The sequence below is a fragment of the Palaemon carinicauda genome, chromosome 30 (genome assembly GCF_036898095.1).
Source record: "Palaemon carinicauda isolate YSFRI2023 chromosome 30, ASM3689809v2, whole genome shotgun sequence".
NCBI classification, from domain to species: domain Eukaryota; kingdom Metazoa; phylum Arthropoda; class Malacostraca; order Decapoda; family Palaemonidae; genus Palaemon; species Palaemon carinicauda.
In genome coordinates, this window is record NC_090754.1 from 23,398,368 (window position 1) to 23,412,320 (window position 13,953).

Consider the following 13,953-nt stretch of genomic DNA (forward strand, 5'->3'; position numbering starts at 1 on the left):
TGAATCCGAACATCAGTGCCACGTAAACCTCTTGGAAATGAGGGGAGCTTTTCTCACCATCAAGCACTTCCATCAGCTCCTTTCAGGACACTGTAGTGTTGATGAGCGACAACACTACGGTCGTGTCACACACAAACAAACAAGGAGGTACCTTTTCATAGTGCCTATGCCAGTTGGCTGTGGAAATCCTCAAATGGACGAAAACAACTCGGTAGCCCTTTCAGCTTGATTTATCCCGGGCAAGGAGAACGTGCTGGTTTACAATCTGAGTAGGAGGACTCAGATGATAGGCTCTGAATGGTCCTTGAACCAACAGATAGCCAACAAAGTTATGACTTTGTGGGACTCGCTGACGATTGACATTTCGCAACGTCCCTAAACCGGAAGCTTCCAGCATACTGCTCTCCAGTACCAGATCCCCAGGCATTCTGGCAAGATGCCCTCCAACACCTATGGGACAGGATGGACATCTACACATTCCTCCCCCTTCTACCTAGTAAGGAGGCTCTTGAACAAAGTCAGTGCATTACTCGATCTGTTGAGAACCCTGATAGCTCCGCTGTGGCAATATGCAGAATGGTTTCCAGACCTTATACATCTGCGTACAGGGAGCTCCCTACACTTCCCGAAGCTTCCTTGATGAGGCAGGTACAGAAATGCCTCGCAACACAAAATTAATGGGTTCCGTAATGGCTTTCGTAAAATGTTTTTTTCCGTCTCTTGTTGCATTTTGCATGTAAATAGCCTAATTCATTCCAGACCCTACAAAAACACCACATTAAATTATTATAAAAAGGATACACACCACTAAACAGTACTAAATGTATGAAAAGTACTGTATTTGTTCATTTAATAATAAATTAACCATTGGTAACCTGTAAAAGTAGTGATTAATTAGATCAAACAGTAAAAATACAGTAACCAAAATGTGGAACTCTATCTTTGGGGTGAGGCGATGTCTGAGAGCGAAGTGCAGGGCAGTAGAGGAGGATGAAAGATGGCGGAAAATGATAATAAGTGGGCGAAAACGTAAACACTTAACTTTACAAAACAGATGTATAAATGACAGAAAACATTAACACTTAATTGTAAGAAACACATTTTTAAATGGCAGGAAATATTAACTCTTTTAACTTTACGATAAACTTGGAAAATTTCTTTTTTTTCCCTTTACCTAATTTTTTTTTTTACTTTACATGTTGTATTTTCTAAATTTAATTACAGTACATTTACATGTTGTATTTTCTAAATTTAATTACAGTACATATTTTCTTTATCACTGCCACTCTTCTTTCGATTTTTAGCTGGCGCTTGGTCTGCTTCTACCGAAGGCCTCTTTTTAAAATAATTGTCCTAAGAATCTTGTTTCTGCTTGCTTCTTAAAATTTTCCTGAAATGGCTGGCAAACTTAATTGCAGTACTCAAGCGCACAACCTGTGAGAATTTTTTCTGGGTGTGTCTTTTCTATGAGAGCCACCATTTTAAAGTACCCATCTAGCAATTAATTTCTGCCATTGTTCGTGGGTCATCCTCCCCCCGCTGTACTCTTCCTGAATGATGTTCACTTGCATGGCCACCAACTCCTTCAGGTCATCCGTTGTAAGTTCCTCTTAGTGCTCCTCGATAAGCTCATCAATGTCGGCCTCATCAACTTCCAGACCCATGGACTTCCTGAGTGTAATGATCTCGTCAACTTCAGATTGAGCAACAGGTTCAGAATTGTCAACATTTTTGGAGTCGTCTTCAGCAGAGTTCAAGGTGCGCCTCGAAACCTCCTGTCAAGCTTGATCGATGATTGTGAGTTGTATGACAATATCAAAATGCTCCTTCCAAAACTGACGACGGGTGAGGTTTGTTCTCTTAATGATTTCGTAATATCTCTTGAAGAGATATTTCGTATAAAGCTTCTTAAAATTTGAAATTACTTGCTGCTCCATGGGCTGGAGGAGAGGGGTGGTGTTCGGTGGAAGATAGAGAATCTTGATGAAGGAATGTTCTGCTACAATATCTTCCTCGAGGGCAGGAGGGTGAGCATGGGCATTGTCCAGCACCTGCAGGCATTTCATAGAGAGGCGCTTCTCTTCCAAATACCTTTTCACAATCGGGCCGAAACAAATATTTATTCACGCGATGAACAATTGTCTTGTCACCCAGGATTTTCCATTAGCCCTCCACAACACATGAAGATTTCTTAGTGACTTTCTGGGTCTTGAAGGCTCAAGGAGTATTGGAGTGATAAACCAGCAGGGGTTTCACCCTGCTATCTCCACTGGCATTTGCACAGTGCAAGGGTAAGGCTGTCCCTCATAGGCTTATGCCCAGGTAGCCTCTTTTCTTCTGCCGTGATGTACATTCGACGGGACATTTTTTTCCAAAAAAGCCCAGTCTCGTCGCAATCGAAGACTTGCTGGGGACTGTAGCCTTCCCGGACAGTCAACTCGTCGAATGTATTAACAAAGGCTTCGGCCGCTTTCGTGTCCGGGCTTGCAGCCTCCCCATGACGCATCACCGAATGAATTCCTGAGCATCTCTTAAATTATTCAAAGCACCCACAAGAAGTCTTGAACTCTGTGGGTGCCTGCTTCGATGTTCCTTCTCCTGCGTCGGCTTCGGCCTGAGCATGCACGAGATCACTGAAAATGGCGCTGGCTTTCTGGCAGATTATCGCTTAGGTGATAGTGTCTCCAGCCATTTCTTTGTCCTTTATCTAGACAAGCAGCAGTCTTTTCATCTCATCGTGGATGTGGCTCCTCTTGCTGGAGAAAACAGTCACGCCTAGAAGGTGTGGCTACTTTGACAGCTTCCCTCTGCATCAGGATCGTTCCTATTGTAGACAGCTTTCGGGCATATTCCTTCGCGAGCACACTTAACCACGTGCCAGCCTTGTATTTCCTAATTATTTCCATCTTCATCTCCATGGGAAGTATCATCCTCCTCTTTCCCTTGACATCAGCGACTTTCTTTGGACCCATGGCTAATGATGTAATGTAGTATCACACACGTTACAGTACAATTGTTACGAAAGTGAAATCACAAACACAAAGTTAATGGGTAAGATACCGCTGCCAAAACGAAAAGATATAGAAACTCCAATGCGTAGATGCATGATGGGATACAGTTCAGTAAATGCTGACCAAAAGGAGAGCAGGATCTCATGGTGGTAACTAGCATCCGAGTAGGGAGATAACCAATGGGAGCACGGGGGAATGGTAGCGAGTTTACGGGCTGGCGGCGCGTGAATTTTAAAATCGGTCTCGGACACGGTCGGGCTCTTGCACTCTACCTCCTTTTGTTGTCCCCAACATTTTTCGTGATGCGAGTCGTAATATTCTTCGCATCTCGCTTCACAGAGTGAAAATTTTGTTAGCAGATTCTTTTGTAACGAGAGGTTTGACTAATTGAAAGCGGCATTTAATCTGACCACTCTCATTCCAGCCGCCATCGCCGTTCTCATGATGTCAGAAGTGTCAGCATATCCCTGGCATTTGAAATTAATTTCTCTGTGGCGCAGATGTTACAAGTGGGCGTATGGAAACGGCAAACAATGTTTATTATCCACTACCTCAAAGACATAACCCAAAGACACGTTTACCTTAGGTCCTGTAGTAGCTGCACAAAACATGGTCAATTAACACCTCAGCTCTCCTGTAGGACAAGTAGCAGTCGCTTGAGAGTATATGTTACCCAGTAGTAAGCCTAGAATGAATGTGCGAGTGACTGGCCTCTTCCTACTTCATTCTCCCCTCTCTTTGGGTTTTCAGCAACCGAACAACTCTGCAAGCTGACCTCTAACTGCAGGTGGGTATCATTGTTCCTTGTGTAACGTGATATATGTACGGTATATTTATTTGTTACCAGTATGTCCCCAACCTCCATACGAAGTGGAGTCGGGCAATGTCTAGGTTAAGTGCGTATTTTAGCTCCAACTTTATGCTTACTTGGTCAACTCACAATGCTTAATTCTTACACCTTCACACGGATTACATACACTGTTAACTCTCAAGAGTTAGCAAGAAGACACAGAGTAGCACTCTGGGTGTCACCAGCCAGTTGGGGTTTTTGGATTTCCACCCACCTGAGGGTGTGTCTACTGTAAAGAGCGTAAAGGTTTGTATTTAGTGCTGGAACAAATCACAAATTTGGAAATAGTTTGTTTTTTTCCTAACTTTACAAACCTGGAGCTCTTTACACATAGTGGCCTTGCCATCACCTTCCCCCTGGAATTCCTGCTGCAATTGCTAAGTGACATTCAGTTATAAGTGCTGGTGTTAGCAGAATAGTGTATTTACCCCCCCACCTTGCTCCCCCTCCACTAACTAGTGGGAGTAAGATAATCTCATGTAAAAGTCTTATAGGCAGTTTCAGCTGTCGCAGAAATATATCTCCACTGTAAAGAACTGCAGGTTGTTATAGTTAGGAAAAATTCAAATTATTTCCAAATTTTTCATGTTAATATTAAGTGTTTAGAGCTTTATTGTTGTGTATGTAGGTGGGATTGTCAATATTTTCTGCATTTTAAGCTAATACAGATTTTTAAGCTAATACAGATTTATATTTTCAGGCAGTCACAAAGCTACACGCAAAAGCTTTGGATAGAAAAGCAGATGGGACGTCTTTGTATGAGGTATGTACTGATGATATTTTAGTCTTATTTAAACTTTTCTATGATCTTTAGTTTACACTTATGGTCTTTGTAATTTTTTATTTGTATATAGATGGTTATTACATTATTATTATTATTGTCATTATTATCACTATAGTTTTACAGCTAGTATTATTTTCTTAATAAAATACCATGAATTTGCTCAAAGCTTTGGTGTAAAAATTTCCCCAGTGATATAATGTATTAGGTGGATGATATATCTTGGCCCTCTGAAGCATTTACAAAGCTCCTGAGGCACAATAAATGTAATATACAGTATTGCAGTATTAATTGGTCCTCAGGAGTTTTAAAAAGCTTGTGAGAACCAACAGATATCAACTGTATATACTACTGTACACTATATCACTGTGGACTTCTTTACTCCGATGTTCCTCATCTTATAATTATTATTATTATTGTATTTACGTACGTCTCATTTACAGTCCGAAGAAGTCAAGTGCCTTTGGCAAACAGCTAACAAGGGAGATGTCACAGAGGCTACATTGGCGGTTGAAACCATAATTTCCTTGGTTCGAAGTGGACAGTTACCAATGCCTGCCACTTTACAAAATTTCTTGGCTGATGTCACTTGTGCAAAGTAAGATATGTGATGCTTTTAGTGGGTTTGAATTAAAATACATTAAATATAAACTTACAGCTGTAAAAAATGTATAATGAAAACTTATCAGACATTTACAGAAAGGTGTAACTTGTTTAATGGAATGAAGCTCTTAGCATCAATTATCATTGAATACGTGTTACCCTGCAGGAAATATCTTCAAATTTTCTTTATTTTGAAATTGTAATCATAAAAAGTTTTATCATAAAAACTTTCTTTGAGTTTTCATTCAAATTATCTTTTTGCATAATTTTAATTGTGATCAAATTAATGCAAAAGAAAGTGGGACCCATAAATCACAGGTTCCCATTTATCATTTACTGAATTTTTCAATCCATTTATATTACTTTCCAAAACTATTACACAAAAGGAAGTGATAGAACTTGATGTGTAATATAATGGCTATTGTACATATCAAATTATTGAAGAAAGTAATTTTGAGTACAGTACTGGGTTTCATTTAGGCTAGATAATGTGGTTTAAGAAAGCTTATGCACTTTAATCACTCATTGCATTGTACTGTACCCATAAAATATCTTTAATATATATTTCTGCATTGTAATGCCTTGATGGCACTTGAAAATTTTGGTTGGTCGATATTTAAGACTGAATTGTTTTATCCCCTGTAAATCATTAATTAGAAATTTATTAACTATGAAAGTTATTTATGTTTTATTTTTTATTTGTGGTAGATAAAAGCTATGGTTTTCTGTTTTATGCAAACTATGACATGGCATAGTGATTATGATGTTAGGTTTGTTCCGTAACCGAAATACAAACCACGCTATTTACATAGGGTTTCCTTTCGGCGTAGCTGAAATGATGAGTCATTAAAGTTTTAACGAGGGTTTAACTACCCCCGCGCTAGTAAGCGGGGGGTTAGGGGAGTGGTAGCTAGCTACCCCTCCCCCCTCCACACACCGGTGAGCTGCCTCACTTCACTTTTGGCTCGGACGATGTACAGATGTTTTGTCCCGTCCTCGCTTATTGACAGCCTTAATTTGTTTGCTTTTTCTTCTAGTGTGTGTTTGTTGAAGTTGGCCTCTACCTTTGCTTTTTACCATGCGGAAATGCCCTGGACTTCCCGATCGCCACTGCGGAACTTTTATGTCGGCGATCAAGACAGACCCTCACACCCTTTGCCCGCAGTGTCGAGGTCAACGGTGTAGTAGTGATAATCTGTGTATGGAATGTCGGGAGTGGCCTACCTCCCAGTGGGAGAGGTTTGCACGGCGGCGTAAGAAGAGTTCTAAGAGAGACCGTTCTTCACGCCAGGGGAAGGAAGGCTCCAAGGACTCTTCTTCCGTTGCCCAAACCTCCTCCGAAGCTACCACTCGTTCTGTCTCTCGTGAGAGGCCGCCGAATGATAGCGTAGGCCCTTCTTGTTCCCAAACTCGGTGTGTGGGACAGGGCGTTGCCTCCCATAGCGAGGCAGTTCTCCCTCCTCCGCCGGGAGAGGATTTTATTGACTTTTTGGACTATGATCAAACAGTGTCTAATAATGATCTCTTCCAGCTTTGGACTTCCTTGGGGCTTAAGGGCTCGCCCTCCAAGGAAGCCCTGTTTGATCTGATCCAGTTAGGGGCAGCTGTCCAAAAATCGCCGGTAATACCAGAGGTAGATCCTTTGGCTATTGACGACGTTGTTGTGACAGAGGCGTCTGACGGGTCGGGTCAAACCCCTGCTGATACTGTTGTTGTGGCTACTGAAGGGCCAGGGTCCCCCTCCGAACATCCTTCGAGGGGGAAGCTGGGTCCAACGGTTCTCCTGCGAGTGTTGCTTCCCCTCGGGGGATTGCACTAACAGAGACTTCTCTTCGGAGGACCGACGATGCTGATACCCTTCCACGTGGTCGCCTTCGCCGTAAGGCTCGCCCTCCACTTCGTCGCCGAGGCCTTCCTTCTCCTTACAAGGGAGTCAAGAGGCGAGGCGCCTCTTCGGGTCATCCTCGTCGTCCCCTGTGGAGGATTCTTCTCGTCGGGAGCAGACCGTAACAGCAGCACCTCTGGACCTCTCTGCGGATCGTTCGCGATCTCCTGTGCCTGCCAGATCTCCCTTGCTTACGCAAGCACCGGTCCCTTCGGGGCAGAAGGACCTCTCCCACAATGTTGGTGAGGCCCTTCCGCACCAGGTTACACCTGTGCCCCCTTCTGAAGCGCGCAAGCGCCACCGCTCACCTGATCGCCAACGGCCTCCTGCTCGCTAGCGCTCTCCTGCTCGCCAGCGCTCTCCTGCTCGTCAGTGCCCTCCTGCTCGCCAGCGCTCTCCTGCCGTAGAGTCTCCTGACTCTCCTCGCCAGCGCTCTCCTGCCGTAGAGTCTCCTGACTCTCCTCGCCAGCGCTCTCCTGATCGCCAGCGCGCTCCTGCTCGCCAGCGATCTCCTGTTCGCCAGCGATCTCCTGTTCGCCAGTGCTCTCCTGCTCGTCAGCGCTCACCTGCTCGCCAGCGCTCTCCTGCTCGTCAGTGCCCTGCTCGCAAGCGTTCTACGGCAGATGAGTCGTCAGACTCTTCTTTCCAGTGTTCTTCTGACCGTCAGCACCCTCCTGATCGTCAGCGCTTTCCTGATCGTCAGCGCTTTCCTGATCGTCAGCGCTCTTCTGATCGTCAGCGCTCTCCAGATCGCCAGCACTCTCCTGATTGTCAGCGCTCTCCTGATCGCCGACGCTCTCCTGATCGCCGACGCGCCCCTGTTCGCCAGCGCTCTCCTGCTCGTCAGCGCTCTCCTGCTCACCAGCTTTCGCCTGCTCGCCAGCGCTCACCTGCTCAGCGATCGCCTGCGCGCCCGCGCACTTCAGCCCCTGCTGCGCGCCCTGCGCGTCAACAGTCTCCTGAGCGCCGCCCACCTCCCGCGCATCAGCGCACTGCGACATGCCCAGTTCCTGATACGCGCCAACGCTCGCCCACGCGCCCACGGCCTTCGGTCTGGGCGCTGGCAAGGACATTGTTCCTCTGCCTCGTCAGCGTTCCCCTACGCGACGACCACCGCCTGCATTCCAGTCTCCAGCGCGCACTAAAGTGCATACGAACCAGATCCTGAGCCCGCCCACGAGACTTCACCATCGAGACCTTCAGCCCCGACGCGCCATCCTACGCGTCGGCGATCTCCTACGCGCCCGCGCGATTCTTCGCCTGTGCACGAGCGCTCACCAACGCGCAACCGCGCCCACTCCTTTGATCGCCACAGGGCTCCGACCCGTCCACACGCAAACTCTCCTGTATGCGGTCGGTCTCCCACGTGTTCCACGCGTCATCGATCTGCAACGCGCCGTCGTTCGCCAGCACGCTGTCACTCGCCAACGCGCTGACCTCGCCTAGGCCAGATCGTTCGCCTACGCTCCATCACTCTCCTGATCGCCAGCGATCACCCAGGCGCTCCCGCTCGCCTGTGCTTTCATGCACACCCTCACCTGCGCGCTTACGCGCCCTCACGCGCCCGCGCCCTTATCTCCACGCGCCTACGCGCGATCCAGCGCCCACGTGCGATCCCACGGTTCTGCCATCGCGCGAGCACCAGCGCGAACCAGCAATCCTTCCATCGCGCGAGCACCAGCGCGACCCCCAGCTCGATTTCCGCGGGGTTTCACAGCGCGCCCAACCTTGCGAGGCACCAGGCCCGCATACTTCCAGGTCATCCTTGAGATCTCTATCACGGAAGCGCCGAGCACGCGACCAGGAACAAGACGAGTCTTCAGAGAGGTCCGGACAACTTTCTTCTTCCCTTTCTTCTTTCCAGACAGGACCTGTAGTATCCACTCCGAAGGATCAACCGATCCCCTTCCCTCCAGCGGGGATCGCTGACACTGCGTCAGTCAGCCGCCAGCCTTGGTTCGGTTCACTGATGAAAGCGGTGGTGCAGGCTATGAAGCCAGCTCTCGCTGATCTGGGACTGAAACCAAAGGCTCCCTCGCCCCCGCTGAAGAGAAGGAGAGGAGTGGACTTCGCGGTGACTTCTCCCTGGGTTAAGCTGGCTCCCAAGAGGTCCGTCGGGAAAGCCCCTTCCCCCTCGCAGACGTTTTCTCCTTCTCCTGTGGACGAACCTTTCCCGTCCTCGGGAGAATCCAGCGAGGCGAGACACACTCCCACAGCACCAATGGGAGGAACCCCACCTCAAGGAAGAGAAACGTCTCGCGTAGGAAGTACCTTCCAGACCACTTTGCTGGAGTCCTGTATCCCTCCCAGGAGGGAACCCAAGGACTCCAAGATGTTACCTAAGTCATCGTCAAGGTTTCGTCCAGAGCCAGCCCTTCCCCGAGAGAACGTCCGCGTTTCTCCCCATGAAGAGCCAATGGGGACAGGAGACTTAGCTGCCAGCCCACAAGGAGGAGAGCAGCGAGAATCGGAGCACGCCTTCTGGCAGGTCCTTGGACTAATGAGGCAACTCAATAGTTTCAAGGATCCCGAGACCGCCCCTCGCGAAGGCAAGGATACGGTCCTGGACCAAGTTTATGGCACTCAGAAGACCCCCAAGACCAGTGCAACCCTGCCCTGGTCCCAAGGGATGAAGAGTGCCAGGGACAAGGTCGAGGGCCAGATCTCCGAGCTTGCCTCCTCCAGCCGTTCTCCTGCCGGGAACAAGCTCCTCCCACCTCCTCGCGTACAGCAGAGGAGGTACTTCGAGATCATGGAGGAGCCTTGTTTAGCTCTTCCCCTGCACCACTCTGTGGAAGAGCTCACCAGGGGTCTCTCTGTGGAGAAACTCAACGCCCGGCAGGTGACATTCACAGCGTCAGAGGTCCTGAGCCAGGAGAAGGTCGCGAAGTGTGCCATGCAGGCCACTTCATGGCTGGATGTCTGGCTAGGATCTCTGGGCATCCTATTGCGCTCTGAGGACTTGTCCAAGGAGAGCAATAGGAAGGCCCTGGAGACCTTCTTCCTCTCGGGAACGCGCTCTATCGAGTTTTTAGCTCACCAGGTCACTAACCTGTGGGCCAACTCGGTCCTCAAGCGCCGTGACATGGTGACCGAGAGGTTCCACCCGAAGGTCCCCGCGATGGATGTCAGCAAGCTCAGACACTTCTCCATCCTTGGAGGAAGCCTGTTCGAGCCCAAGGACGTAAAACGGACAGCTGAGAGGTGGAGGAAAATGAGTCAAGATTCGCTCCTCCAGAAGGCCCTTACATCCCGGCCCTACAAGCCTCCAGCTCCTCAACAACAGCAGCAGCCTTGCAGGACACCGAAGCAGGCTCCGCAGCCCTTTCCTGTCAAAGACAAGAGGGGCACAAAGTCCTCCAGGGGAGGCAAAAATCCTAGAAGGAGCGGCCGAGGCCGCAAGCGCTAGGATTGGCAATCCCCCTGCGTGTCCACCTGTGGGGGGATGCCTTCAAAGTTGTGTGCTCAGGTGGCAGCAACTCGGGGCCGATTCCTGGACGACCTTTGTGGTCGGACAAGGATATCGCGTCCCGTTCATTTCATCTCTACCTCCCCTGACAGCGAATACAGTGTCGTTGAGCTCCTATGCCACGGGATCGGCAAAGGGGCTAGCTCTTCGGGCAGAAGTCGAGACCATGCTCAAGAAGGATGCTCTCCCGGAGGTCGTGGCTTCTTCAGTCGACTCTTTCTTGTAAAGAAGGCCTCTGGAGGCTGGAGACCCGTCATCGACCTCTCAGCCCTGAACAAGTTTGTCAAGCAAACTTCGTTCAGCATGGAGACAGCAGACACGGTCAGACTTGCAGTGAGACCGCAAGATTTCATGTGCACACTGGATCTGAAGGATGCGTACTTCCAGATCCCAATCCATCCGTCTTCCAGGAAGTACCTATGTTTCAGCCTAGACAACAAGATCTACCAGTTCAAGGTGCTGTGTTTTGGTCTCTCCACAGCACCTCAGGTGTTCACCAGAGTGTTCACACTGATATCTTCGTGGGCGCACAGGAACGGCATCCGTCTCCTTCGTTATCTGGACGACTGGCAGACTCAGAGTCGACCCTTCTTCGACACCGAGACAGGCTTCTGGGAATTTGCCAAGATCTGGGGATCATGGTAAATCTAGAGAAGTCCTCTCTTCTCCCAACACTGCGACTGGTATATCTAGGCATGATATTAGACACCGATCTCCACAGAGCCTTTCCATCAGACAACAGGATAGCAAGGCTGAGGTTGGTTGCAAAGCCTTTCCTCAGTCGAGAAGACCTTCCAGCCCAATCGTGGTTACGTCTGTTAGGTCACCTAGCCTCCCTGTCCCGTCTAGTTCCCAACGGCCGCCTCAGGATGAGATCTCTGCAGTGGCGGCTCAAGTCCCGGTGGGATCAAGGCAACGATTCCCCGGACTTCCTGGTCTCAATAGGACCTGCGGAACGGACGGACCTGCGGTGGTGGCTGGCCGACGACAACCTCCGAAAGGGAGTGGATCTTCTCGTCCTTCCCCCGGATTTGATGCTGTTTTCGGACGCGTCAAAAGAAGGGTGGGGGGCCCACGTTCTGAACCAGAGGGCCTCAGGCCTATGGTCAGAATCAGAAAAGTACCTCCACATCAACCTGCTAGAGCTGAAGGCTGTTTCTCTGGCCCTTCAACAGTTCCAACAGACCCTGGCGGGCCACTCTGTGGTGGTGATGAGCGACAACACCACGGTAGTGGCTTATATCAACAAGCAGGGAGGTACCTTTTCACAACAGCTATCCCATCTTGCAGTAGAGATACTGAGATGGACCGAAGTCCACTCGATACGTCTATCAGCTCGCTTCATTCCTGGGAAAAGGAATGTGTTCGCCGACAATCTGAGCAGAGCTTCGCAGATAGTGAGTACCGAGTGGTCTTTGGATCCTCAGGTAGCCAACAAAGTCCTGACTTTGTGGGGTTCCCCGACAGTGGACTTGTTTGCGACAGCCTTGAATTTCAAGCTGCCGCTGTACTGCTCCCCAGTCCCGGACCCCAAGGCACTCTGGCAAGATGCCTTCCAACAACGGTGGGACAACATCGACGTCTACGCCTTCCCACCGTTCTGTCTGATGAGAAGGGTGCTCAACAAGACCAGACTATCGGTCAACCTGTCGATGACCTTAATAGCTCCGCTATGGCATCATGCAGAGTGGTTCCCGGACCTTCTGCAGCTCCTGACGCAACCCCCGAGAGAGCTTCCCCCACGACACGAGCTACTCAGACAACCACACTGCAACATCTTCCACAAAGCCGTAGCGTCGCTTCGGCTTCACGCCTGGAGACTGTCCAGCGTCTCCTCTCTGAGAGAGGCTTTTCGCAACAAGTTGCGGAAAGGATGTCTCGACACCTGCGAAAGTCATCCGCAGGTGTCTACCAGGCGAAGTGGAGAGTCTTCTGTGGTTGGTGTCGTGGGAGGGGTATCTCTACCCTCGATGCCTCTATTCCAGCAATAGCGGAGTTCCTCATTTATGTGCGGGAGGAAATGCACCTTTCGGTCTCGGCGGTGAAAGGCTATTGCTCAGCCTTAAGCCTTGCCTTCAGGCTGAAAGGAATAGACATTTCCTCCTCACTGGAACTTTCCCTACTCATACGTAGCTACAAGCTTACCTGCCCTCAGTCGGAAGTGAGACCGCCTCCTTGGAACGTGGTTCGGGTCCTCAGGGCTCTTAAGAGACCTCCATTCGAACCATTACGCCAGGCCTCTGACCAACACCTGACTTGGAAGACGGTTTTCCTGCTCGCTCTGGCTTCGGCCAAGCGAGTCAGTGAACTTCATGGTCTCTCATACGACGTCGCCCATTCAAGGGGATGGGGGGAGGTAACGTTCAAGTTCGTCCCCGAGTTTGTTGCCAAGACTCAGAACCCTGGAGTTCCGGACCCACGGTTCGACTCCTTCAGGGTTGTGAGTCTCCGCTCTGTAACAGATGACCCAGATCATCTGCTACTCTGCCCAGTGAGAAGTCTGAGACGTTATCTGAAGAGAACAGCTGCAGCCCGTCCCCACGTGCAAGCCCTGTTTGTGAGCACTTGTAGGACGAAGAGGAGGGTCACCAAGAACACCATCCCAGCCTGGATTCGACGGACCATCCATCACGCTTTGAATCCAGACCCTCCTCCATCACGTCGCCCTAGGGCACATGATGTCAGGGGCATCGCCACGTCCCTGGCCTTCAAGAGAAACTTCTCTGTGACGCAGGTTCTACAAGCTGGAGTCTGGAAGCGTCAGACGACCTTCACAGCCCACTACCTGCAGGACGTGACCCACAGGAGCCTCGGTACCTTTTCTATCGGCCCGGTGGTGGCTGCACAACAGCTGGTCCTACCTCAGGCTCCTTAATGGACAGGTAGTAGAAGGTTGAGGGCACTGTTACCCAGTTTTAGTCTGCGTGAATGAAAAAGTATGTCTGGCCCTTACTTCTTTCTTCATCCTCCCCTCTCTTGGGGAATGCAGCATCCTGGGTCTCTGCATAGCTGACCTCAAACCTCTGCAGGTAAACCACGCTTCCTTGTGTTCCTAGTATTAAGTAAAATACTGTCGCGTCCCCCATACCCTGACGAGGTGGTATGGGGACGTCCTAGCCTGGAATTCCATATAAAGGACTTCAGGTCAACTTCCTAGGATGAGTCGCACTTCATCTCTCCACACACACTTATGTAGGCCTCTCGTTTCTTGCGTAGCAACAAACTTGTGAGGTGCAGGGACTCTTTTTCTCAAAGTGCTGCGCACTCAGATTCTGAGTCCCCGAGTAAGCCAAAGCCAGTAAGGCTGGGGACTTTCCACCCTGCCTAAGGGTAAGTCACTCTATGTAAATAGCG

At 49.6% G+C, this 13,953-nt stretch overlaps 1 protein-coding gene across 3 annotated transcripts in view; it reads left to right on the top strand.

Moving 5' to 3' along the window:
• Positions 1 to 13,953, top strand: part of LOC137622926 (focadhesin) — a 252,821-nt gene that overhangs the window by 49,072 nt on the left and 189,796 nt on the right. For all 3 annotated transcript variants that reach the window (XM_068353496.1, XM_068353495.1, XM_068353497.1), the window contains 2 exons: positions 4,562 to 4,624; positions 5,086 to 5,240. In XM_068353496.1, the coding sequence (XP_068209597.1) occupies positions 4,562 to 4,624; positions 5,086 to 5,240 (218 nt within the window). The remainder of the gene's footprint in view (positions 1 to 4,561; positions 4,625 to 5,085; positions 5,241 to 13,953) is intronic.